Genomic DNA, 23602 nt, shown 5'->3' on the forward strand with positions numbered 1-23602 from the left:
CTGACATTTTTACCTTAAAACAAATCAAGTGACTCAATTAGACGATACAGTCAGGACAGCATGCATTTTAATTCTGCAAGCAAGGCGGTAAAACCAAATAAGATGAAGAAAATTATACAAAAGTTCAACAGTTAGACCTCCCCATCCTTTTTTTACATGGAAAATGCGCATGTTTTCGAGTCCACTTTTCTCTTGCAGTCCAAATGCAAATAGGTAAGGTACTGTAAATTGAAAATGATATTGTCCATAGGTGTGAAGGTGAATGGTTGGTTGGCTACAGTGTATGTGCCTTTTGATAAGTTGGCAACTAAAAAAAATGGGATTTTCCATGAAATTCCAGAGCAAACCTAAAATCAGATTTACAAATCAACTTAACATGACTTTTTGCACAACTTGTAATTCAGACTTGGAACCTACCAATACATGGTCATTAAGTTACGCAAGCTTAAGATACGCCAAAACAGGCCATTTGAATTTTTTCTGATTTGAGCTTCTGATTTAATATGTCCAGATTAACTAAAATTCACAACAAGCGCTTGTCATGTGTTTTGTACATGGAAATTTTGGAATGATGACCCACATGCATGGGATCAAACAAAAGCACATTTGTGTTACGGGGCGCGGCAGTGACTCGTGTCACGTGACTGACCTCCACAGTTTCTTTCCTGCAAATGTGACGGGCGGCAGACACGCGTGCAGGAACAAGACTTCTTCCGTCCGCCTCTCCTTCCTCCTCCTGCAGGCTCCGACGCAACGTTGCAGCCCACAGGACATCCGCGCGCTGTCATGGGACATCTCAATGCATTGGCTCGGGATTAATAGAGACGTCGTGTTCTACTCCCGTCATTTAGTAGTTGACGATATAAACTGCAAAACCTAATCTTGGACTGTCTGCATTTATCTTGCATCAACGATGTGCTCCAGAACTGGACCATCACGGTAACTATTGCGTGTGCGTGTGTGTGTGCGTGTGTCTGCTCTATTTTGCTGCTCTATTTTAAAATATTAAAACACAAGAGAAACTTACATGCAATGTTTAGAAAATAAAAATTATTAAAAGTTATTTAGAAGTAAAAGTAACAAGACTCATTGCCCTGGACTACAGATGTATTTAAGTAGAAGTATATTAGATGGAGATAGATAGATAGATAGATAGATAGATAGATAGATAGATAGATAGATAGATAGATAGATAGATAGATAGATAGATAGATAGATAGATAGATAGATAGATAGATAGATAGATAGATAGATAGATAGATAGATAGATAGATAGATAGATAGATAGATAGATAGATAGCTTCGTTTGATTCAACTGCTGTACTTGAGTAAAATTTTAAAAAATTACTGACCAAAAGGTACTTGTGTACAAAATCAAATCCGAAATGCCAAGTTATCAAAAATAAGTTTCCTACATAATTGACAGCAACATTTTTTTTTTAAATAAACCAACATCCACAAAATACTCTTAGTTATTCTATCACTTTCAAATGTCAAACTAGTTAAAATGGGGTTACATGTAAATTATATATTCATTTTTAATACCAGAAGCTAGCTTGTGATTGCACGCCTTATGCCATCAAAATGTGTTTCCGACAACAGAACATGCCAAAAATAGATTGTGAATATCTTCTTCACTAAATTCATTGCGTCCTAATGCTCCCGGTTCAGTTTTTTTTTTTTTACCAAGTCTGGAATAGAAAGTATCAAATGTTTTTTCAAATGTTGGGATTAAAAATTACTCAAAAAAGTAAAATACTCAAGTTCATCCATCCATTACCAACACCGGGCAAAAGGCAGACTACACCCTGAAGAGGTCGCCAGCCAGTCGCATACAAATAACCAAACACACCCACATGGACATTATCGCTGATCAGGAATCGACAATTGAAGAGAGTGATCCTATACCGTCAGCGACTACTCAAGTACAGATGCCTGAAAAATCAATCTATTCAAGTACAGTTTAAATAGGATACAAAATGTAAGTGGAAGTTCTAAAAAGTATGTTAAAAAGTTGCTGTATCGGCGTTTAATCATTTTCTAAAGCTCAGTCCAAAATGTGGAAAGCAAGGAGGGAAGGGGAGTGACCACGTGTTGAGTATGTGTGATTCAAGTATGGCTTGATCTATGCGTCCTAAATATCATCCATGAAAATATTATGAAGGCAGTTTTGTAGATTTAAGGCCAATCCCTAAAGGACACTTTGGGGGTTTTCCATGCGAGACTCTTAAGGCTTGAACTTTGCCCCGTCTGACATATTTGCTGATTAAATACAGTGCATGTCAGCAGCTTCTAAATTCCAACGCAGATGAAACATTCTCCCGCAGTTCCCATGAGGTTAATTTTAAATTCATGATGCCGGCTTTGGGAACGCGGATGTTTTCCATGCAGGGCCTCGAACATTGCCAATTTGGGATTTACATTGAAACTTGCTGTATCATGCCTGATTTTCAAGTGGCATTTTTTAAAATGTTTGAGGGTTTACAACAAGGTTTATTTTTTCAGATTAAATTAAATGGTTCGGCGCAACTTTTTTGTTTTGCAATACAAGCTTTTTAATTCTCCGGTGTCATTTTTCCAGTAAACTTCAGATGCCATTGACATTTGGCTCGAAGCAAGCAGACTTGGCCTCTTATTTGGAGAACTGTCCAAGAGAGTCATTCTCACTTTGGGTATTTCCTAAAAGTGATGTCAGTGTTCCATTTTTTCAGTCTATCCAATGTCCATCCACAGGTTCCCCTCCATCCACATCCTTCTCTTCCTCATCACCCTTCCTGTGGTTTTCTCCTTCTCACGACCTCAGTGGATTCTTCAGCGTGTCCCAGTGGTCCTCCCACAGCAAAGCGAGAGTCGCCCAGCCCCACGCTTCCTGTCTCAAGCCCGCCTTGATGTCGCCTCTCCGTGTGACCCAGAATGCCACAAAAAGGCACCTCTACCCAGCTACTGGGACTTGCGGCAATTTCTGGCCTACGAGACGCTTCACTCAGACGGTCAACTCACTGAGACCTCCATCGGGATCTATGGTTATAACCTCGAGTCCAACAAAAGCCCTGCGTACTCCTTGGCGCCCGCTGAGAAAGGCCAACGGTCACATACCAGACGCAAGCGTCAGATCTTTGGTCATGACGGGCGATACAGCATTGCGGGTCAGAACTTTGTGCTTAAATATCCTTTCTCAGCCGCTGTCAAACTGTCCACCGGCTGTTCTGGTACCCTGGTCGGAGACCGCCACGTTCTAACGGCTGCACATTGTGTTCATGATGGTAAAAACTACGTGAAGGGTGCCCAGAGGCTCAGAGTGGGTTTTCTAAAACCCAGACAACGAGACCTAGCGTCTCCAATTTCCAACTTGAGTAACCACGTTGAGAGGGATCCAAATGGCGCCCTAATTGTGTCAGAGAAAATGAAGTTCCAGTGGATCAGAGCCAAGCGCACACATGTGCCCAAAGGATGGATCAAAGGCAATGCCAATGACATCGGGATGGACTACGACTATGCACTTTTAGAACTCAAGAAAGCCCACAAACGGCGTCATATGAAGTTGGGCGTGAGCCCTTCTTCTAAGAGGCTTCCTGGGCGACGGGTGCACTTCTCAGGTTTCGACAACGACCGCCCGGGACAGTTGGTGTATCGTTTTTGTCAGGCCGGAGAGGAGACGCCGGACCTGCTCTACCAGCACTGCGACGCCCAACCCGGGGCCAGTGGGTCGGGGGTCTACGCCCGGATGTGGGAGGGGCGGCGTCGGCGCTGGGAGAGGAAGGTGATAGGCGTGTTTTCGGGACACCAGTGGGTGGAGCGTCAAGGGGCGTCTCAGGAATTTAATGTGGCCGTGAGAATCACACCACTTAAATATGCTCAAATCTGTTACTGGATAAAAGGTAACTTTGTGGACTGTCGAGAAGGCTGAATATGGACATTGATGTGACAGCACCACTCACCGCGCTGAAGAAAAGCGAGCATACAAAATCACTGCAGCAACAAAAGACACAGATGAAAAATAATTAGTTATCCCCGTGAATAGCAAACAATTTTGAATAATTGATGCCCATCCAAAATGTTTGTACTTTTCTAGAGATACCACAAAATGTTTTTTTTTTTTTTTTTTTTTTAAATCTTATCCAACAAGGCTATTGCCCTGACGCGCTTTCCTAAAGTTCAACATATCAGCTGGTGAGTTTTTCAGTGAATAACCGAGAAGTTATCTTCCCTCCAAAAAAATCCTCGATATGCAAATGCCAAACAGCAAATATGTGGGGCTTCAATATAGTACCATTACTATATCTCAATACTACCTTATACACACTCAAGGTAAATATACTAACATTAAAAAGTCTCCGCCTAGTGCAGTCTTGTACTGCCACCAAGTGGAATAGTGTGAAATACACTTCAATCAAGTACAACACATTTGGAGATTTTATATATTAAAAAAAATAATCGGGCGCAATTGACATGGTTACCCAAACAATCGCATTTGCTTCCAGGGGAATGATCGGGTAATTTGTGATCTGGAGCATTGATCACAATTAAGTATTGATAACAGATGGATGGATGGATATCCGACCTGTCGGGCAGAAACATGATTAAGTTCAGAAAAAAACAAATCAATATAGAGTTGATCTTAAATGCATTTCTGACGCTGACTTTGGAAATGTCTACTTTATTCAAGCACATCAGGTTTTAATTATTTTTTTTTTACTGTCAAGCTTGCGCAATACAGATATTTACCATGCGTTGTGCCAGATGCTTCAGAAAAAAAAAATCCACCCATATCTGAGCCCAACCCCTAATTCATAAATATTAGTGTTATATTCTATATGATGAAAAAAGTCATATTCCGAGTCAACGATTTTTTTTATGTTCAATTACTATTTAAACATAATTTGGGAGGGTGTTGTTTCATAGCAATATACTACTTTAACAAAACGGTGTTTGTTAACATCCAAGACGCCCCTTTCTTTAAAAAAGTGATTTCTTTTACTGCGACAATATAAAAAAGTGAAGAGCACGACAGGGACAACACCAAGTATGATTGCACTGTTTGAACTTTTTCTACTGATTATATTTTACTCCTTATATTTTTAATGAATGTACAAGTGAGCGACCAAAGGTGCTGTTTCATTGTGTCTTATCAGCAAATTGTATTCTTGACAAGCATGCGCTTTTATTTCTTCTAAATCAAAAGTTCTGGGTTGCAGAATTGTCTTTCCAAAGCTCACCTTTAGGTGAATATTGTGACATGCTAACCCCCCAAAAATCATCTCAAGCTTTGTGGGGGGACATATTGGGAACACAATACAGTACTGTCCATGCTTTTGTTGGACAACTTCATGTTCAATGTTTTGTTCTGCTCCCTCTTGGTTGAGTAGCAACGCATTACTACAAGTATTTGTTAGTACACTTTGCTTCAATAGCCTTTGCTAAATTGCATTACTGCGTTCCAGAAATGAATAACGGGCAAATAAATGAAATAAATGCTTCAGAGACCTTACTTCATCTGCACATATGTTTCGTTCATTTATAAAAATACATAAGATGTTCAAAATACAATGTTTCAATTCCATGTTTTATTTCAGATGCCCAAGAATATGGTCAGGGTGAAATGAATACTGTAGAAAGCCGAAATATGAGGACCTGCTCCTTCAACCTCTTCAACTGGGACGTGATCCACAAAAAGGTTCAACATCTGCATGCTGGGATGTTACACAGAACGAAACAAACAAACAAAACAGTTCCATCGCCACCGGCATCTACTCTCACCCTGTCCGTTTCTTAAGTGAAAGAACCAAGCGTGTAGAAGTAAAAAGTACGTAAACTGATTGGATTTTTCCCCCCGAAGCTCAAAACCAACAAAAACAGGCAGAATGTACTGTTTGAGCAAGCACTTGTGTGGGATAAACAAATCAAAAGGGTAACGTTGTTTCTTTCGTATCAGGTTTTACTCAAAAAGGGCATGTGTTGTCCTTGAGGGATTTCATGCAAGACAACAGTGCCACCTTCTGGAGACAGTCACTACATTCAAGTTGAGACTTGCCAACTGCACTTAGAGCAAACCCAAAACAACAAGGCACAAAGAGGCGTATCCTCCTGAGCCCCATTCACCCTGAACCTCGACTGAATCAGATTTCCTTATGGATGCGATTTATCCTCTGGCCAAACGCATTTAAATGAACCACTAAAGAAATGCGCATTAAAAAGAGGCACCAAACAAAGGCAGGAAGGTGCATGGAAAAACTTAAGTTTGAGAATAAAAAGGCAGCATGCAAGAGGCAACTGTAAGAAGCGGACTGCCTTACAACACATGAACTGGTAATAAGTCAGACGGGTGTGGATGACTCCCAACACCGCGATGCAGCATGAAGCACCCATGCCATTAAACATCCACTGAAAAGGACATTCAACATGTAAAATGAGGTTTCATCTTTGTTGGCCACGTAATTCTCGCTCTACAAACACACACGGGTTTGATTTGGACAGCAACTCAGAAGCTGGCGGTGGGTGGACTTAAGGATCCTAAAGAGTAAGGACATTAGCCATCTATCTGTACTGTTTGTCCCCACGGGGGTCGTGGGCATGCTGGAGCCTACCCCAGCTGTCATCGGGCAGGAGCAAGGACTTCATGCCAAAGCAAAAAGAATCTTGTACGTATCCGTGGCTGGAGCACGTCAGTATTGAAGACCCTTGAGGTCACAGCCCGTGATGACAAAGATTCACATGGCTATTGCGAAAGACCAAATGAATGCGCAACACAGGCGCAAATTCAATGCGGAAGGAAGGGCACGTAGCAGTTTTTGTCGGGGCAGTGAGAAGTACCAAAAAGTGTTGAGTGGGTAGATGAAAAGACCACTCTTTGATGGACCCTAAAACTATTGAATAATGTAGCAGCTTGGCATACTACACTGCTTACAAAATGTTCAGGATGGACTTCAAATTCACGTTAACTTTTACAGGTGAACTTAATTTGACCTGTAAACCTTTGAATGTACATTCTCATCTGTGCATAGTAACGCAAAGAGCGGAAACAAGGAGTGTGCGTGGAGATTGAAAAGCTTTCGGCAATGACAGTACCACTCAAAGGGAAGTGGCCACTGACCTTAGCTCATCACTCAGCAGGTAGAAGCAGCAAAAGAGCAACTGGCGGAGTCACAGAAAGGCATGCAAACAGACGCCCTTGGAAGACCTCTTGTTAATTTTGCCACTCAGCTCTTGTTTTAAACCAGCAAGGTGTGCAGAAAGCACTTATGTGAATCCAAAAGTTTACAGCAGTTCAAAGTTCACCGGTAAAGGTTATAGCGCATTTTAGGTTAATCCTACACTTTCACCTGGGAACTCAACTTTTCGTGACCAACACTGTCTTTCAACACTTATTGCAAACTCTGTGCTCGGTGCCTTGACTTTTACTTTTGTCTTCCAATTTAGTTTGTGGTTTGAGGCTGAGAATTTCAGGCCAACCATGGACAGAATGTATGACTGTTGACTGACGTGTTTTTTTTTTTTTTTTAACTACATCTTTGGTGAAACTTTATCTTTTATCAACAACACAACGCGGCATGCTAATGTCGTCAGCGTGGTAATGCCCGGTGTAACGCGAAATAGTATACAAAATAAAATATTCTTTTAAATAGGTTTATACAAACATTGCATTAAAAATATAACCGTATCAAAACACGGTTATGAGTTCGTATTCCTGTCCCTTACACTCCAGTTGCGAGCGGCGAACACCCATCTGGTTTCCCAATTTGAACACGTCTGCACTTCCCCCACCTCCAGCGCACACGCACTGGGGTGTGGAGGATGTCTTTACTGCGACTTTAAGGCCAAACTGCTGGACAGAGGGTAGGAGTAGGCTTTGCCCAGCACTATGCGGTCTCTGAGCAGCTTGAAAAGGACATAGTAGTTGCAGAAAAGAATAAGGCCCAGAGAGAGAGTGTGGTTCCAGCGCTCGGAGAGGAACAGCGAGTATAACTGATACAGAACCACGCTGGTCTCGATCCAGATCAGCAGGTTTAGGATCCGCAATGGCTTGTGGAAGAGGAACTGCAAGACCAATAGAGAGGACAAGGGTCAGAAAACTGGCTCTGGCTGAAAGGTCCTCAGGCGTGAAAAGATGCAAACAGATATTCGAATTCTCTCAAACGAATCCTTAACGCAAATTAAGATGTATTCCAAATACTGTGAAAAGATTATATTTCACATGTGTATTCAGATTTTTTTTCATAAGAATACTGAGCCGTAGCAAGCTCTCACATCAAACATACAACATTGGGTGTGCATCAGGAAATGTTAATCACTCGTGCTCGGGTCACTCGCTCGTCGGTAAACAAATACTGTGCAGCTCGGCCTTTGGCCAGCGGATGTAATAGCTTGTAGCTATTTGCTTTTGGCAGTAGGACAAACTCATTTAAAACTGCATCAAAAATCTAACCTACTGCATGTATATTTTCGAAGGCGGGGCAAACAAAAAATGGCGTAGTTGTTCTTAACTTCTATAAAATGGGTCGCAATGTTTGCAACAGGAAGTGACAAGTACTTGATTTCAATGCGTAGGCTCAAAATCGGCTTCAATGGTGATGACGCTCGCTATAGTCAAATGCGTAGGGCATTTGTCTGTTTCAGAAATCAAACTTTTTACGCACAAGTTGGTTTTGTAGGGTTCCAAAACGCGACAGCCAACGACTGAGCGTTTGCTAGTGGCTTAACTTTGTTTTGTCTGCAAAGCGGTTATCAGCTTTGCGCTTGATCTCAGCTTCACAACTAGTTTTGGTGTAACCCTTGATTGGTCAAGTGAATCATTCACAGGTTACTGTGATTTATGAGTGTACATACTCACATAAAATCTCGCATGTGAAACATCAGAGGGCATCGCGACATTATACGGTCCAATTGCTTTATACAGACAGCGGCTGTGTCGTACCAACACCCCCTGAGGCCAAACTGTCTGGTCGGACCATCTGTTGGAGGCACAACACATTTTTGCGTGAAACTGAGAAACTGCGGGGCAGAGCGGGGGGGTCACTCACAAATGCTGAGGTGCGTTGCTGTATGATCCGTGCTCCAGCTTCTGCCATCGGCCCAGGTGGGCCGCAGAGCGATGAAGCAGGTCGCAGTAGTTTGGGGGCAGCAGCTGGCTCATCAGCATCACAAAGGCATTGATCCACACCATGATCAGATGCTCACATGACCAGCGCATGTCATAGTATTGGGTGCTCTGGGAAAAACAATTGATTCTTGTTACTCATACCAGGTGAATTCAAGCAGAGCAGGAGAGCGAACCTACCCTCACAAAACATAGCGGCAAGAAGGCAACGTAATAAGCACTGAACAGCGAGTTGAACAGCACTTCCTTAATCCGCCGATTAAAGTCGCTCTTGAGCTCCTCCACCTCTGATCGAATCAGCTCAGGCGTGTGAGTGTGCGTGTGCGGCGGGCAGGTGTGCGTGGGCATGTGCTGCGGTGCCGAAAACTGTTCTCTGAGGTTCTCTCGTAACAACAAGAGGAAATCCCGGGGTCGAAACAAGGGAGCGTCTGATAGCTCCGCTTGCTGGTGGTCGGCCGAGTAGTCGCAGTCGACTGATGACGTTTGGCTCTTCGGTCCTTCCTGGTGGAAACAGCAGAGTGGGACATATACGCCAAACCTAAAAACAGGAAAGTCATAGTCATACAGAGTCATAGTTTACCCTTTGAATTTTGAACATTTTGAGAATCAAGTTGATGTTTGTTGTGCACTATTAGTATGACTGGTGGAGCAGTAGATGCTAACGAGTAGAACTTCCTAATGAGTAGCACGCATGAATCACCTTGTGCAGATTAATAACACACATGTACATGTCCTACTGCTGTGCCAAAGTTGAGCGTCCAGGTACATGGACCAGGGCAATCCAACAACTTTTTAGAACGCCATTTGAGCATTTAATGCACTTGTCAGTTAAAATATAATACACGCCATCTCTCAATGTGACCTCATCAAAAGATGTACATTAATAAAAAACACTCACGGGTATCCCAAGAAGAGGAGGTTGAGAACAGAGTGGTTCTTGCAAAGGTTCACCAGCGTCCAGCAGAGCACCCAACAACACATGGTGAGCAGAAAAAGTCTTGCTGCAATCAAAATCAAATAGCAGACCACCGAGCTCCTGCTGTTTTGAGACAGCTGGACGAAGCAGAAAATACATTTTATTGTGAGATAAAACAGATCCTGTGGCTCCGTGTGTCAGATTATAGAAGTACCTTGACTTACAAGTGCCCTAAACGTCGATTTTTCTTGCCACTTCCTCTTTTTTTCCCCCCGTGTTGCAAGCAGCTTTAATTTACGAGTCAGCCTCAGACACTCAATCCATCAGCAATTCACGCGATTACGTTGCAGCAAAAGTAGCTGTCTCGCTTGTGATTTGTGCAAGTCTTTTTTTAACCGTATGTCCAAAGAAGTACTCCTATGATCTATTTACATGTGCCAAATGCTGTATAGTAGAATGTATAATCATGTCATGTATATTTTAAACTTGTACAATTACTTAATTATCTATTGTGTTTTTTCTGGCCAATCTTATGGACAGCGAAGGTTGTTGTTAAAGTGTTTTATAAATAACGTTGAGTTGTGTTGTGTTAGGTACTATACTGAAGTGAAGGAAACGATAAAGGTACCGCCAGCCAAGGGCATTAAAAAGATTTTTGAGCAGTGGATCTTTGTCCATGAAAAGATGGGGGAGCTGACAAAAGTGAGGGAAGTGTGAAGGAAATGGCACAAACAATAAAATAAAATCCAAACAGTAACGATTAGATTGAAAGTGAAGTGGAAAAAAATGTGGGTAAAACCAGTTTTTTATATTTTATATTGTATTTTACTACTGTATTTGTTTCTACAGTACAATACTGTGCAATGACATTTTTATTTATTAAAAAAACATGTTAAACAAAAATGTATTGTTTGTTGGGGGGAGGGGGGGTACTAAAATGGATTAATGGTCTTTTCATTCATTTCAATGGGCGTTTGAGATACGAGCACAATTACAGAACAAATGACACTTGTTAGTCAAGGCACCACTGTATTTGAAGTACTAGTTAAATTGCGTTCACCTCTGAAACTATTGTCCAAACAAGCCTCCTGGCCAGCATGACTGTAATGAAGATAGCCAGATGGTAGTCCATTAGATGGAAGCTCTGCAGGTGAACAAGCCACAGACAAAGGAGAGACAAGAAACAGTTCTCATTACACAATGTCATACGAGACTCAAGCAAACACAGACTAAGTGGCATCTTAGGATAAACTTAAAATGCTCGGTTATACAAGTAACAACCCATCGGGCAGAAAAGTTGACTTTTGACACTCTAATACAGTATTGCTGCTTCCAAAACTGCGTGTTCTTACGAGTGAGGTAGAGGTGGGTGGCTGGCTGTATGGGTACCACCAAACTGTCCTGTAGATGTTGACGTACTGGACAAACAAGGCCACCAGTAGATAGAGAAAGAGCAGGAACTCAAACAACAGGCTGCTGTCCGACGGCAGCAGTGGAATCTTTGAGTGGCGGACGGGCTCTGGTGTGATGACGGTCGAGATAGGTGGCGCGGACAGACCCAAGGAGCTACTGTTCCTAAAAGAACCCCCACCACCCCAAACAGACACAGACACACACACAATACTTGAGATGAGTGCACAACCCCAAAAAATAGTAGTCGTTGCTGTCATTACTAGATTTATCACATCTAACACCTTAACACATTATCACATCCTCCAGTTTGATCCGTGTGTGTGTGCGTGCGTGCCTAGTTCCTAATTATCATAGGTAAACAGTGTAGGTAAATTCTGCACACAGATGTCATGAACAAACATGAGAAAATTGAGACGCGCAAAGTATAAATGCGCAGGATGTTCATTTTTATCAGTAAAGCAAGCTTGCAATGCAGACGACATATGTATGCTGCTCTTGTTCAGTTAACGCTACCAGAGATTGACACATGGAATGGATTACATTTGGCGAGCGAGGTACCAAGCATCTCTGCACGTAGCGTCATTTAGGACAAGACCGATAGGCGTTTGATGCTCTTGGTTGGAGAGGGGCAAAATTCTGGACAAAAACTACCCAATTACCTTTGTGTGCGTGAGTGTGCGTGTGTGTACGAGACCTAAGCCGCCGCTCGGACTTCGTCGAATAGTCAACAGTCTTTGTTGAGTTTGTTGATTGCAGCCAACTAAGAATATCAAGTTAATATTTTGCAATACTTACCCTCCTCTGCTCTGAACTCCATTCACAGTCTCCTTCTAGCCTGCCTCCTGCTCATCTCTTGAACTCTTGCTTTGGATCCTGTTCCCTGCCTCCCTGGACCCTACATCTGGTTTCCTCCGACTCTCTCCAAACAGAATCCTTCCCGTCTAGCCACGACAATATCCACACGTACAATGAATATCTTTGCATCGCATACTGCTGATCATCTCTCCTACCTGCAGCCGGGTCATTCTCACTCTTGTCGAACAATTTTAGGCCCGACAGGTCGAGATTTCACACCATTTCTAAGAGCAGAACCTTTTGTGGCTTTTTCTTTGTATGGTAGTGTGCTGTGAGTTTTTCATTGGGAATACTGTGCTCAGTAATAGGTATGTTTAAATAGGTCTATGTGTTTAAAGCACGCAAGAAGGGTAAACCTATTTTGATATTCCGTCTATTGTGGTTCTTCACCCATTGCAAGTGGGTCTGGAACCCCCTACGGTAAACAGCTGTTCACTGCGGTCGGCTTTATTACAGTGGCGCAATCAAGCGAGTCTGGCTACTGGTTGCGCAATAACCTCTCGTCCAATGTAGTTGCCACTGTGCCAATCAACACTACCCAGCCTGTGGAAACTATTTAGCCTCACCAAACCTGAACGACCTGCAGGGCAACCAACCACATTAAATAAGATGACCGATAGCTCGCCAACCTCTAAAAAAAAGGTGTGTCCATCCGTGAGTGGACGAAAGAGGCATTTGCGCTCAGGTATTGATCGATCGATCTAAAGAAGCCTCGTTTTGTGTTTATGCATGTTTAGAAGTTTAACGCTCCGCTAGGAATGTTTGTGAGGACGCTTTACGCACACCTCTGTCTAATAAATGAGTCTCCTGGATGTCTTTGATAAATGCTTAAATGGCTATTTGCACTTAGGACAAGCTCAGACAGTAGTGACGCAAGGCCTACCTGTTTCTGAAGCCCGTACCATTGCCCAGGTTGCCTCCAACAAGAGTTTGGAGGGAGGGCAGGGCAGAGCGGCTCAACTGCTGTCTGCTGGGACCCCTGCGACCTCCTGGCATGGTCGCCGGTTACCGTGGCAACCTCGGACGCTGGGACTCCCCTTTGCTCCTTACTGAGCAACCATATATGCTGGGGCCACTGTGAAGGAGCGCAAAAGTCTTATCAGAGGAAATATCAACTCCAAGTTGTTTACATTTCACTTTATGTGGGAAAAGTACACAAATGTTTTCTATGAATTGTAAAGTTGATGACGTTTCATGTTCAAATATAATGAGCACTTTCAGTAAGACTTGTAGTTTGGATACGTTCCTGAGCTAATATTGACAAGTGTGATGTGACCTGAAGCCTCCAGAACACATGCTGATAATGTATTATACGCTGTGAAACAAACATACTGTGGACATTTTCCCCTCAACTACTACATCAGAAAATACAAATTTTCCCCCCGTTTTCTTTCATCAAAAGTCCAAATTGTCAGAGGTCGGATTGGTGTGTAGAGGCCTATACAGAGACTGCACACCTCAACACCATAAGCGACAATATTATTTATTTTTAGCAGAGGCTGATGTCATTTTTTTTCTGTATATTGACAGGCAGAAAGATCAAATGTTCTTCCACTGGATGGATGAAAGTAAGCCATTGGCCTCTCTTTGGATGAGTTGTTCACTATCTGCAGCTTCTTGTGAAGTTCGTCATGCTTGAAACTATCATTTTTGTTCCCAAAAACTACGACAAAAAACGTCCAAGCGACATAATCCATCTTGAAAATTTGTGTGTTCATCCATTGAAAAGGGTCTCGTCCAACTCGTCTGCGGACTTCAAGTTTATGCATAGCTGTGATGACATATATACTAGAGGGGAGTGTCCCACTTCCACAGAACAAAAAAATTAAAAACTACCATCCCAGACCATGGTTGAAAGAAAGAAAAAAAAAAACATCTTTATCCCGCTGCCGTAAAAATGACTCTCAGTCCTGCCACTCCCATACAACTAAAGGTGCATTGTACTCATTTAGTGAACAACCACTTCAGTTTTTTGAGATTGTTTTTTTAGTTGCGGCTAAAGATTTGGGGATGAATCTTGGCTTGTCACATCATTTATGATGGAGCGAATAAAACAACTTGGACAAGTCTAGGCACCTGACACTTGAACATAGTATGTAGTGCATGGGAGTACGTGTCATGGTAGAAAGTGCGTGTGATGATGCAGTTCATTGTACAAATGTGGAATGGCCTGAAAAAACTAGGACACCTACATTCAACTCGAGCCATGCGGTGGGTGAGTCAACATCACTCAGCGCGTTTCTTAACGGTAGAGCTGTAAATCAATTTTGCTTTCTCTTTCCAACCAAAGACTTTCAGTTGTGAGCTATTTCTTTTATATGAGATGTCATAACAGCAAAAAACAATAGTCTCAAAGCCATGGTTCTGCTTGACATGTTAAACTATCAACTTTGGGTGCTCCCATCAATCAGCAACTGATTGTGATCAAACGATGTATGTGATCAGCTCATGTCGATCAATGCCTTTCATTGCCGATGACGAAAAACGATTACCCGCAGCACGTACTTTTGCAGCCTGTCGCCAACTCAGAACAAGCCTGTGTGCAGTGTGGCATCCCCTCCCCCTTTCTTTAAGAATTGTGTGTGTTACACACCAAACCATTAACTGAACTATGTTTGTGGATTTTCTGAACTGTCATTTTGAAATGATGTCCTGTTTTAATATAATAAAGGACGGAAGTCTGGATATGTTTTTTTTTTAAGCCTGATTCCTCAATTATTCTGAAATTATAATTGACAAATTAATCTCTTGTTAAAGTTATTGTTAATAATCAGCTCTAAAATTGAAAAGAGTGCAGCTAATCTGTGTGATTGTATCAGAATCAGTTGTGATTCTGCTGATCTATTTCCTGATTTATTGGTATCAACACCATATTTTGTAGGTGTTACAAGAATATGCTAAGTGGCTGGCAATATGAGGAACAATGTTGCGAAAACAGCGGTCAGCAAACACATTCGTTAAGAACAGTTTTAAACAAGAGAAGCTTTAAGAAATTGTCTGTGCATTAAATCCAAGTCCTCACCGCTATATTTAGGTAGTGTTAATTTTTAAATATGACTAATACTACAGTGGCAACCGGATATTCTTTAAGAGTAAAACTTCTTTCGTCAAAACCTGGTCAACTACATTGCAGTGATCTAGTAGCACTTGGATCGCTACATATATTTTGATCATTGGTGTAAAAAGTTTGAGAACCACTGATTTGAAGTATTTCAGTATCAGTCAACTAAACAGACACAAACAAACGGTAAAGGAGAAATACTTCGGTTGAAAAGTCACTGGACAAAAACAGGAACTAGTATTGCATAGGAACATTTTTCTTGAGACTTTAACCTTGCACCCATTGCATTCATCTAAAAGGAGAACCAAACATGGACCAGTTTTAATGTTGATAACACCGCTCTGTGACGCGCAGTAACTAAACCTGGCGTTTCTCAATCATGACACTAGGCAGCGTGCTCTTTTTTTCTTTTTCTTTTTTTTACCCCAGTTGAGTTAGGAAGTTTAGCAAACAGCTTGAAAAGCAGGGGGAAATATGTGGGCGCTGCAACGCACGGGTTGAAAGCGTTATGTAAAGTCATATTTTACTCACAAGACAACATACATGAGCGTGAAGTGAACGAGGATGCATCAGTCACTTGTGTGGCTTCCAGCCGGACGAGTCCAGACGAACCGAGCATTCCTCCGCCTGCTTTTTACTCCTATAAGACCGAACGCAGCAGCGTGGAGATGAGCTACGGTGGTTCCAAATACGCTGGTTCGGTCCCCGGTCACTCTGTGTTGGAAAGAAAAATGCGTCTTTCTCAAAAAGTTAAGCCAAATGCTCCGAGGAGCAACTGTGTGAATGCATTTCGCAGAGACCGACGTGGCAAGCCCGTACCGCCTCTGTACGACGTCATCAGTACGCGACATGAATCATACTCAGTAGTGAAGTGCATTCCAGTTATTTTAAGTGATTGGAATCTTTAAAATCAGTTTTTAAATCATGGAACGCTAGAAATACAAACCTGTTGGGTGTCTGTGTTTCAGTACAAGGCAAAATTGGCATGCCTAAATAAAAGGCTTATAATAAATATTAGCCTGACAATATATACTATAAGTCTTATTTTCAATAGGGAACTGAACTTTTCAATTAGTTGCATCACTGCGCAAAATAGTGTTATAAATGTTTTCAACATCCATTTTGAGAACTTGGCATTCTGAGAAAAAAAAAAATCTCATCTTCTCTGCATTAATATTCACAACAGCCAATTGATTTACTATACTCTCCTTCAGGTTCTGGTGGATTCATATTTATTTTTGGGGAGGAAAAGAAGAACCTTGTGAGGTCTATCACATGGATGTAGATTTTTACATTTGATCCAAATTGAGAAATAAATTGAGTTTATTTGTGAATTTCGATTTATGAGTTATGCACTCAAACAGAAATGTTGAAGAATCACTTTAATTACATTTATTTTTGTCTTATCCAAGGTTAATGTACAAACAAAAAAAGAAAATTCATACTTCAATACTTTGACAAGTAAAATCCTGATGATTACTACAATGGTGGAAGATTTCCCACAGAATGATGTCCCACAGCATTGTATGCCAATGACTCACCCTAATGGATTTTACACGCAATTATACAAAAAAGCTTAATTGTATTTCAACACTTTTCACAGGGATTATTTTGTACAAAATTAAGGCGAAAAAAAAAAAATTCAAACACATTTTAAATTATTTCATGATAATGTAACAGTTTCAGTATTTTGGTAGTAAACCAGTGCTACTGGGCCATTAAGAGATCATCATTGTTGTTGTTTTTGCATTAATTAAGCCAAAGTTGGTAGATTCCTGGAAAGAATAAATTCTAAAAAGACTAACTTGAATAACCATAGAGGGAATATCCTTGATATGCAGCTTAAAGTCCACCCACGCATTGTTACTAAAGGAGTAAGAGTGAGCAATATGCAAGACTAGGAGTGGGGGATAAAAAAAACAAAAACATGAGTAGGACACAATTGTTCTATTAGTGGGCTAGATTTTCAAAATAGTGAGGAAAAAGAACATACCTTAAGGTGCATATCAAAGCTACTGACTAACTAACTACTCAAGCATCTTTCCATAGAAGCAGGACATCAACATTCAGCAACATTCTAATTTCATTGATGATTCCATATTCATATATTTAACATCAATTTTCAAGCATTTCTACATTCCCTGGCAGGCCCCTTATTTCTATGCTAACGGGTGTGATGCTTTCACATGAGGTCAAATATTTTACTTTTGTTTTTATATATTTTCTGAACACGTATTGTGCAACACAAATTTCTCAAATCCCAATGGCTAATAAGGTCTTTCAGATTGACTGGGAGTTTGACAACAAGGCTGCTAACAACTCCCAGTTCAAGTGAGGTGCGCGTGCGCTCAGAAACAGAGTTCAAAGGGCGTTTCACAGCTCCGTTCAGATGATGACACTGGTGCCACTGCGAGAGCTCTTAACCTGAGAGAGACACATTTAACATTCATTTTTCTCTGCGTGAGAAGTCTGATTGAGATTGTTTTTTTTGTAATTAAATGCAACTAAATTAAAGCAATGTTTTTCTTACAGAGTAGTTCTTTCTTGGTCCTGGTTTGTTTCCAGGCTCATACTCAGTGTAGCCGGGAGGTTTCTCACCCCAGCCTCCGCCGCCTCTCCTCCCTCCTCCTCCTCCTCCTCTCCGATAATTGTCCTCATCAGAGCTCCAGGACCCTCTTGCCCGACTTGCTCCCGATGGGGGATAGTTTCCTCTGGACCTGCTGTCAAAGAGATCATCCCTGGAACGGGATCGAGGGCGGTTCATGCCTCCTCGTGCCCCGCCACGCGGTCGCCCATCCAGTGACTCTTCGCTGTAGCTCCTCGGGATGCCTCTGGACCTAGTAGGTGAGGGATAGCGTCGACCCGGCGTCCCGTGGTCCCCGCGGGATCCAAAACCGCCATGGCTGCTTTCGCTGGAGCTCGGAGGCCGAGTCTTGGGTGCGGGAGGCGGCACTCGCCCCGGCTCACGTATCGGCGGGAGGGTGATGACGCGGCGCTCTGAGGACACGTCACCAAGGCCAGATATCATGCTCGGAGGCCCGGCGGAAAAAGGGACACTGATAGGCATGTGCTGGTGCTGGTGCTGGGGGCCAGGTGGGATCTGAGTCATGTGGGGAGGTGGCGGTGGCTGAGCCGGATGACGGGAAGGAAGATCATTTAAATAAATAAAAAAACAAGAAAGAAGGTCAATACCAACAAAAAGGAGATTCTACACACAGGTTCATTCATATCTGTCATGAGTTTCCAGTTACCACGTCATAAAAATACACAACTCAGAAAAAGTTAAGGATAGTGGGTTGTTGGATAAATTCATCACCAAAGAAATTTTTAGGTTCACATGAGGCTTTGATTTGTGCCTGTTTCTGGCGGCAATAAGAACATTAACAGCACAGTACGTACCTGAAGCAGCGGACTGGCCATGTCCAACCCCCTCACCTGACTCTCCATGTAGTCAAGCATGTGATTGGTTTTGGCAGGCGTGTGGCTGCCGTGGAGACTCGGGGCCGGTATGCTGTAAGCCAACGACTGGGGTGGTGGCAGTGGCATGTGATTTAAAGGCACGTTCTTCCCTGACATGGAGCCTATTAGGATAAATCCCCATCTCAATATAGCAAATTGCAACATCTAAAATATCTTACGGTGCTTGTTGTACCTGCATATAGCAGTGGGTTCATTTGAGAGGAGGAAACCTGGCTCATTGGTCCATATATAGGCTGTCCTCCCACCCACGGAGCCATGGCCCTCTGAGCCTCCTTCATCATACGATGCTGCATTACCGCTGGAAGACAAACACAGCAATCGATTTCTACATCTACAAACACAAGCAGGAATGACTTCTGTAGACATTTTTTTTGTATGTTCATAAAACAATCAGGAATCTAGTCAAAGAATATTATTACCTTAAAACAACTGACATTATATTAATGATGGGTCAACAAATCAGTCTGGCAGGGATTTAATGTGTTAGAAGCATGACAGCGCTTCTAAAACAATGATCAGTTTTTACATGACCTGCAGAATTACATTTAACCGGTAATCATAGATTGGGCTTGTGAATAAATGGCTTCCTGCTAGCCAATTTTAATTCAAATCTGTTTCCAAGCCCAACTACCTTTTTCCGGGCAGCAACATTGCTGCGGGCAGCAGGGACAGCGCACGTAGCAACAACATCTCTGAGGACAACACTGGCAGCAGCAGACGCCCAGTAGGATGATGAGCAGCAGGGCTCCGATGACGATGAAGAGCACAGTTAACCAATCTGAAGGAGAAGGAGGAGGAGGAGGAGGAAGAAGAGTCACGTCTCACAAATCTACACAACAGTACCAAAATACACCTCATAATATGTCGCAAAGTGTTCTTACGGTAAACAATAAGTTTGACTTCTTTGTCAGAGTCTCCGGTGGTGTCTCCAGCGGCATCAACCGAACAAAAGTACACACCGTTGTCCCACCACATCACCTCATTGATCACCAGATCAGCCTCTGCACAAACACACCATCGTTCCAAGTTGAAAGGCATTGAGTGGGACATTTTGGCATTACTCAAGTACCAGTAATTGATCCAGTTACTGTACGGTATAAAATCTTGAGAGAATCATGCTATTCAGCATACATTCTCAAAACATGCTGTGGTTTGAACTCACTGTCTCGGATTGAGATCTTGCGATCACGGTATTCTGCGCCGCGTATGGGCTCATTGTTTCCTCTCTTCTGGATCACGGTACGAATTGTGCGCTGGCGATCTGGACAGTCGTTAGCAGGATCCTGGCCCAACTGAAGTGCCGACTGGTAAGCTAATAAGAGATTCATGCGTGACAATGATTAAATTTGTCAATGATGAATTTACACACAAGGAACATAGTGTAAAATATTCCTCACAAAAAGTTCCTAGTGACAGGTAAAAAAAAAAAGCCATCTCTTACATGTGGAGTAGTACTCCAGTACGGGGTCCTTACAGAAGGACTTAAACCTCCAGGTGACCAGTACATCCTGGAGGCTTGCAGACGTAGTGAAGTCACAGCGCAGGATCACATTGGCAAAAAGGGCAGTGCTGCGCTCTTGCTCGGAGACGATCACCTGAATACACAGTGACACTGCAGAGGCACACACAATTACATACAGTAGGTCCCCATGCATAATGCTTCAGATGAATAGAAAGTGTGGCTAATCTGTCTGCCGCAGATAAAGCACAAAAGCAGAACCATCATGCAAAGAAGAGAACCCTCCTTGCCCACATGGTTGTGAGCTACAATTTGAGTAACAACTCGAGGAGCTTGATACCATTTTTTTTTTCAGCCGCTTGAATGGTCAACAATACAAATAACACGAGTACATTCATGACATTTTCCCTAAAAGTTTAAAGAAAGACCTATAGATTATCCATGATCACAATTTTGGATGGCATTGATGTCCATTTTCTGTTCTTCTAATTTTCTAGTTCCTGAATGTAAAACGACCACAAAAAGTGCAGACAACTTCAAATAAGGCAACTATTGGTAACAATACCGATACAATACTGGCCCATTCCAAGTTATAATCTATATAAGAAGCCAAGTGTGCCTGATTACTGTTTATTGCCACTCCCATTTGAAGTTCACTATAAAACCAAACATAAAACTAAGAGAACCGCATATTGTGTATTTCACTAAACGACATTACGTTGCCTTACAAATGCCACAGACAGTTAAATATCACTGCAGCTGAATGAGAGCTTTGATATCATGTCTTTTACTGGCCTTTGGGGTGGGTGGGTCATGGTTATGAATTAAAGTTGCAATGAAATCTGGTTAATTTTGTCTTGATTAATCTAAAATATAATTATCTCGCTCTGTATTGCTACACAGCAATCGATTTGGGACACCCCTGGTTTTACTCCAAGTAATTCTCATTAGGTTTTTTAAATTATGGAGAGTTTCCTAAAAATCCCTGGCCTTTTGCAACCAATTTAGAGCAAAATAAAAGGAGTGTGGTAGGAATTCAACCATGGATGTTTTGCTACCACAGCTCATCCATCTCACAGTGGCCCAACCAGAAAAACAGGTGACACAGACAAAGGCACAGGAAGTGAAACCAGCCAACAAACATCAATGTGGGTGGGATGAAACCAGTAACCTCCATAGTATGCGTTATTTCACATTTATCGTGGGATGCTCTCTATTTAAACATAATAATCACCACAAACAAACTTCAGAAATACAACAATTACATTTAGTCTAAATTAGTTCCGTTAAATTTACAGAAGGACCCACATGATTAGATAAAACACAATATCACATCACGTGCAATGAGGGGAAAAATGTGACCTTTCCCCGAACCGGGAAAGGAAGTTCACTCCTTGACCATATTTATTTGAAATGAAACAGTAATAAAACAAAGAATGCATTATTCGAATTCAACATAGTGAAAACAGAAAGTATTCTGTACCTTTCAGTAGCGACGAGAGGATGGCGGCGGCTAATAGTCGCCCCATGATGTAAAAACGCCGCTGTTTAAAAAAAACAACAACAACCAAAAGAGTAGAATAAACGAACACAATGCAAAAAAAAAAAAGTACTAATAAGGGTCCTTTGAAAGCGTATTTAGCCGCAACTACTGGTTGGGTCCTCTTGTAAGTTGGAGTATGGGAATGAAGTGAAGACACATCTTAGACAGTAGACCACGCCCCGAAACAGGTGAACGCTTCCTGTGTGACGTCATGGATTGTCACCTAATGCTACGTGAAGAAACTTCGTATTTTTATGGGAATAAAGTTGTATTAAAAAAATATTTTTACTAATGTTAAAAGAATCTCTTCTGATTCAAAATCTTCTCTCAACAGTGTACGGAAAAGTTTTTTGTTTGTTTTTTGTTTTCTAAATTCTCATTGTATAGTATTAACAGGCCCAATTCCTTTTAGTCTTATGGACATTCATTGAATGCCTTTTTTCTAATATATAACTTTCATTGAAGAAGTTGAGCGAATACCTTTATTTTTTACCAGCATTTTTTAAAACACACACATATCTGTACTTCTAAAATCCATTTTCACTTTTATTATTCAATATGTTTGAGTAGCTATTTACCTTTACTTACGTTCTTCTCAGTTCTTTTTTGTTAGGCCCCTTCCCCACGGTCCCAAGTTTTATGGAGAGCATTAGATCAGCTCCTTTAACCGGAGTCTTTTTTCAACCGTATTTTTTCCATTACTGAGCCACCCCTTTCTCAACATAGCCACTAGGTGTCAGTGTAAACCAGATCAAGAACAACGAATGCTGTGTCATTTCTAGTATAGGTTGCATTTTGTCTCCAAATCTATACAGTCCAGATTGTTTTGTACTCTTAACACAAGCTGAGATTTGTTTTCAATACGATATGTTGGTTACCTCCTGGAGGGTGGAAATTCCATCTGCTAGGTGTCAGGCAATGCAGTTTTACGTATTTAATTGTTTAAATTGTACTTATTTTACTGATGAGATTCCTGTTCTCCTTCAAAAAAAAAAATCTGTATTCATATGTGTTCGGTGACGCAAAGACTTTGTGTAGGGAGTTGCTCAACTGCATTCCTGACAAAATCTGTAAGCATGAATGGAGCGGTCACTGGCTATACCTCCCATTAGACACACAGACAACATAAAAGGGATTCTTTTAAATGTCAGCTTACATTCCGTTTAGGTTCAACGGACACACAATACTGTATATTGTTCAGTCAAGAATAACCCCATAATGATTGCCTACTTTTATCATATTATGAACTGGCCTCTGTATGACTTCTAGTCCATATCCTCAGTATGTATGATCATTCCTATGTAGTTTTACTCTTTCACTGTTTTTGGGATTAACCCACCCTTCAAAAATGCAGTAGTACCTGGCTGAAGGACATTGAATAAATGCTCAAACAGCTATCTAAAAATATCCAAAGCTGAGCAGGCAGAACTGTTGTGCGAGTTTACTCCAGCTGTGTATTGAAGAATGGCAGCTTGTCGCTGCAACAATGGACAAAGAAATGAGTCACACTTGGCATAGTTTCCTTAGGCAAAACTTTAAAAAAGTCACCCCATTCACCTAATGATATTCCACCATTGTACAAGGTTCCATCAAAGCTGACATTTGACTGCTACTGTAGTAGGTGTTTACCCAGAAGTGGCAAGGGGTGACCTTTAACCTATAGCAAGCTATTGAATTTCCTTGATATCCATCTTAAGGTCCATAGTAAAATGACTAGGGTGCACAAGTATCTAAGACATTCTTATACATTAAGTCACTGCTGTCTTACTCGTGAGGTCAAA

The 23602-nt window shown here is 41.7% G+C and overlaps 3 protein-coding genes across 5 annotated transcripts; 1 reads left to right on the forward strand and 2 right to left on the reverse strand.

The window, feature by feature from the left end:
- Positions 1–669: 669 nt before the first annotated feature.
- Positions 670–5488, forward strand: LOC133152897 (serine protease 23-like). Its single transcript, XM_061276860.1, has 2 exons — positions 670–939; positions 2734–5488. The coding sequence occupies exons 1-2, from the start codon at positions 914–916 to the stop codon at positions 3905–3907; spliced, it is 1200 nt and encodes a 399-aa protein (XP_061132844.1). The 5' UTR covers positions 670–913; the 3' UTR covers positions 3908–5488.
- Positions 5489–5542: 54 nt separating this feature from the next.
- Positions 5543–16174, reverse strand: tmem39a (transmembrane protein 39A). Of its 3 annotated transcripts, none has more exons than XM_061276858.1 (9): positions 15883–16174; positions 13162–13353; positions 11363–11585; positions 11071–11154; positions 9993–10147; positions 9275–9632; positions 9018–9205; positions 8828–8948; positions 5543–8034 (listed from the first exon to the last, which is right to left on the reverse strand). In XM_061276858.1, exons 2-9 carry the CDS (start codon positions 13272–13274, stop codon positions 7798–7800), a joined length of 1479 nt encoding a protein of 492 aa, XP_061132842.1. In that variant the 5' UTR covers positions 13275–13353; positions 15883–16174; the 3' UTR covers positions 5543–7797. The 3 variants fall into 3 exon arrangements, with proteins under 3 accessions (XP_061132842.1, XP_061132841.1, XP_061132843.1); XM_061276857.1 differs by having other exon boundaries at positions 15871–16174; XM_061276859.1 differs by lacking the exon at positions 13162–13353.
- Positions 16175–16706: 532 nt separating this feature from the next.
- Positions 16707–21999, reverse strand: ildr1a (immunoglobulin-like domain containing receptor 1a). The gene is made up of 9 exons (XM_061276884.1): positions 21762–21999; positions 20261–20431; positions 19982–20131; positions 19701–19820; positions 19451–19597; positions 18992–19117; positions 18739–18920; positions 17870–18466; positions 16707–17763 (listed from the first exon to the last, which is right to left on the reverse strand). The coding sequence occupies exons 1-9, from the start codon at positions 21805–21807 to the stop codon at positions 17725–17727; spliced, it is 1578 nt and encodes a 525-aa protein (XP_061132868.1). The 5' UTR covers positions 21808–21999; the 3' UTR covers positions 16707–17724.
- Between the last annotated feature and the right edge of the window lie 1603 nt (positions 22000–23602).

Source organism: Syngnathus typhle, linkage group LG4 (genome assembly GCF_033458585.1).
Source record: "Syngnathus typhle isolate RoL2023-S1 ecotype Sweden linkage group LG4, RoL_Styp_1.0, whole genome shotgun sequence".
NCBI lineage: Eukaryota > Metazoa > Chordata > Actinopteri > Syngnathiformes > Syngnathidae > Syngnathus > Syngnathus typhle.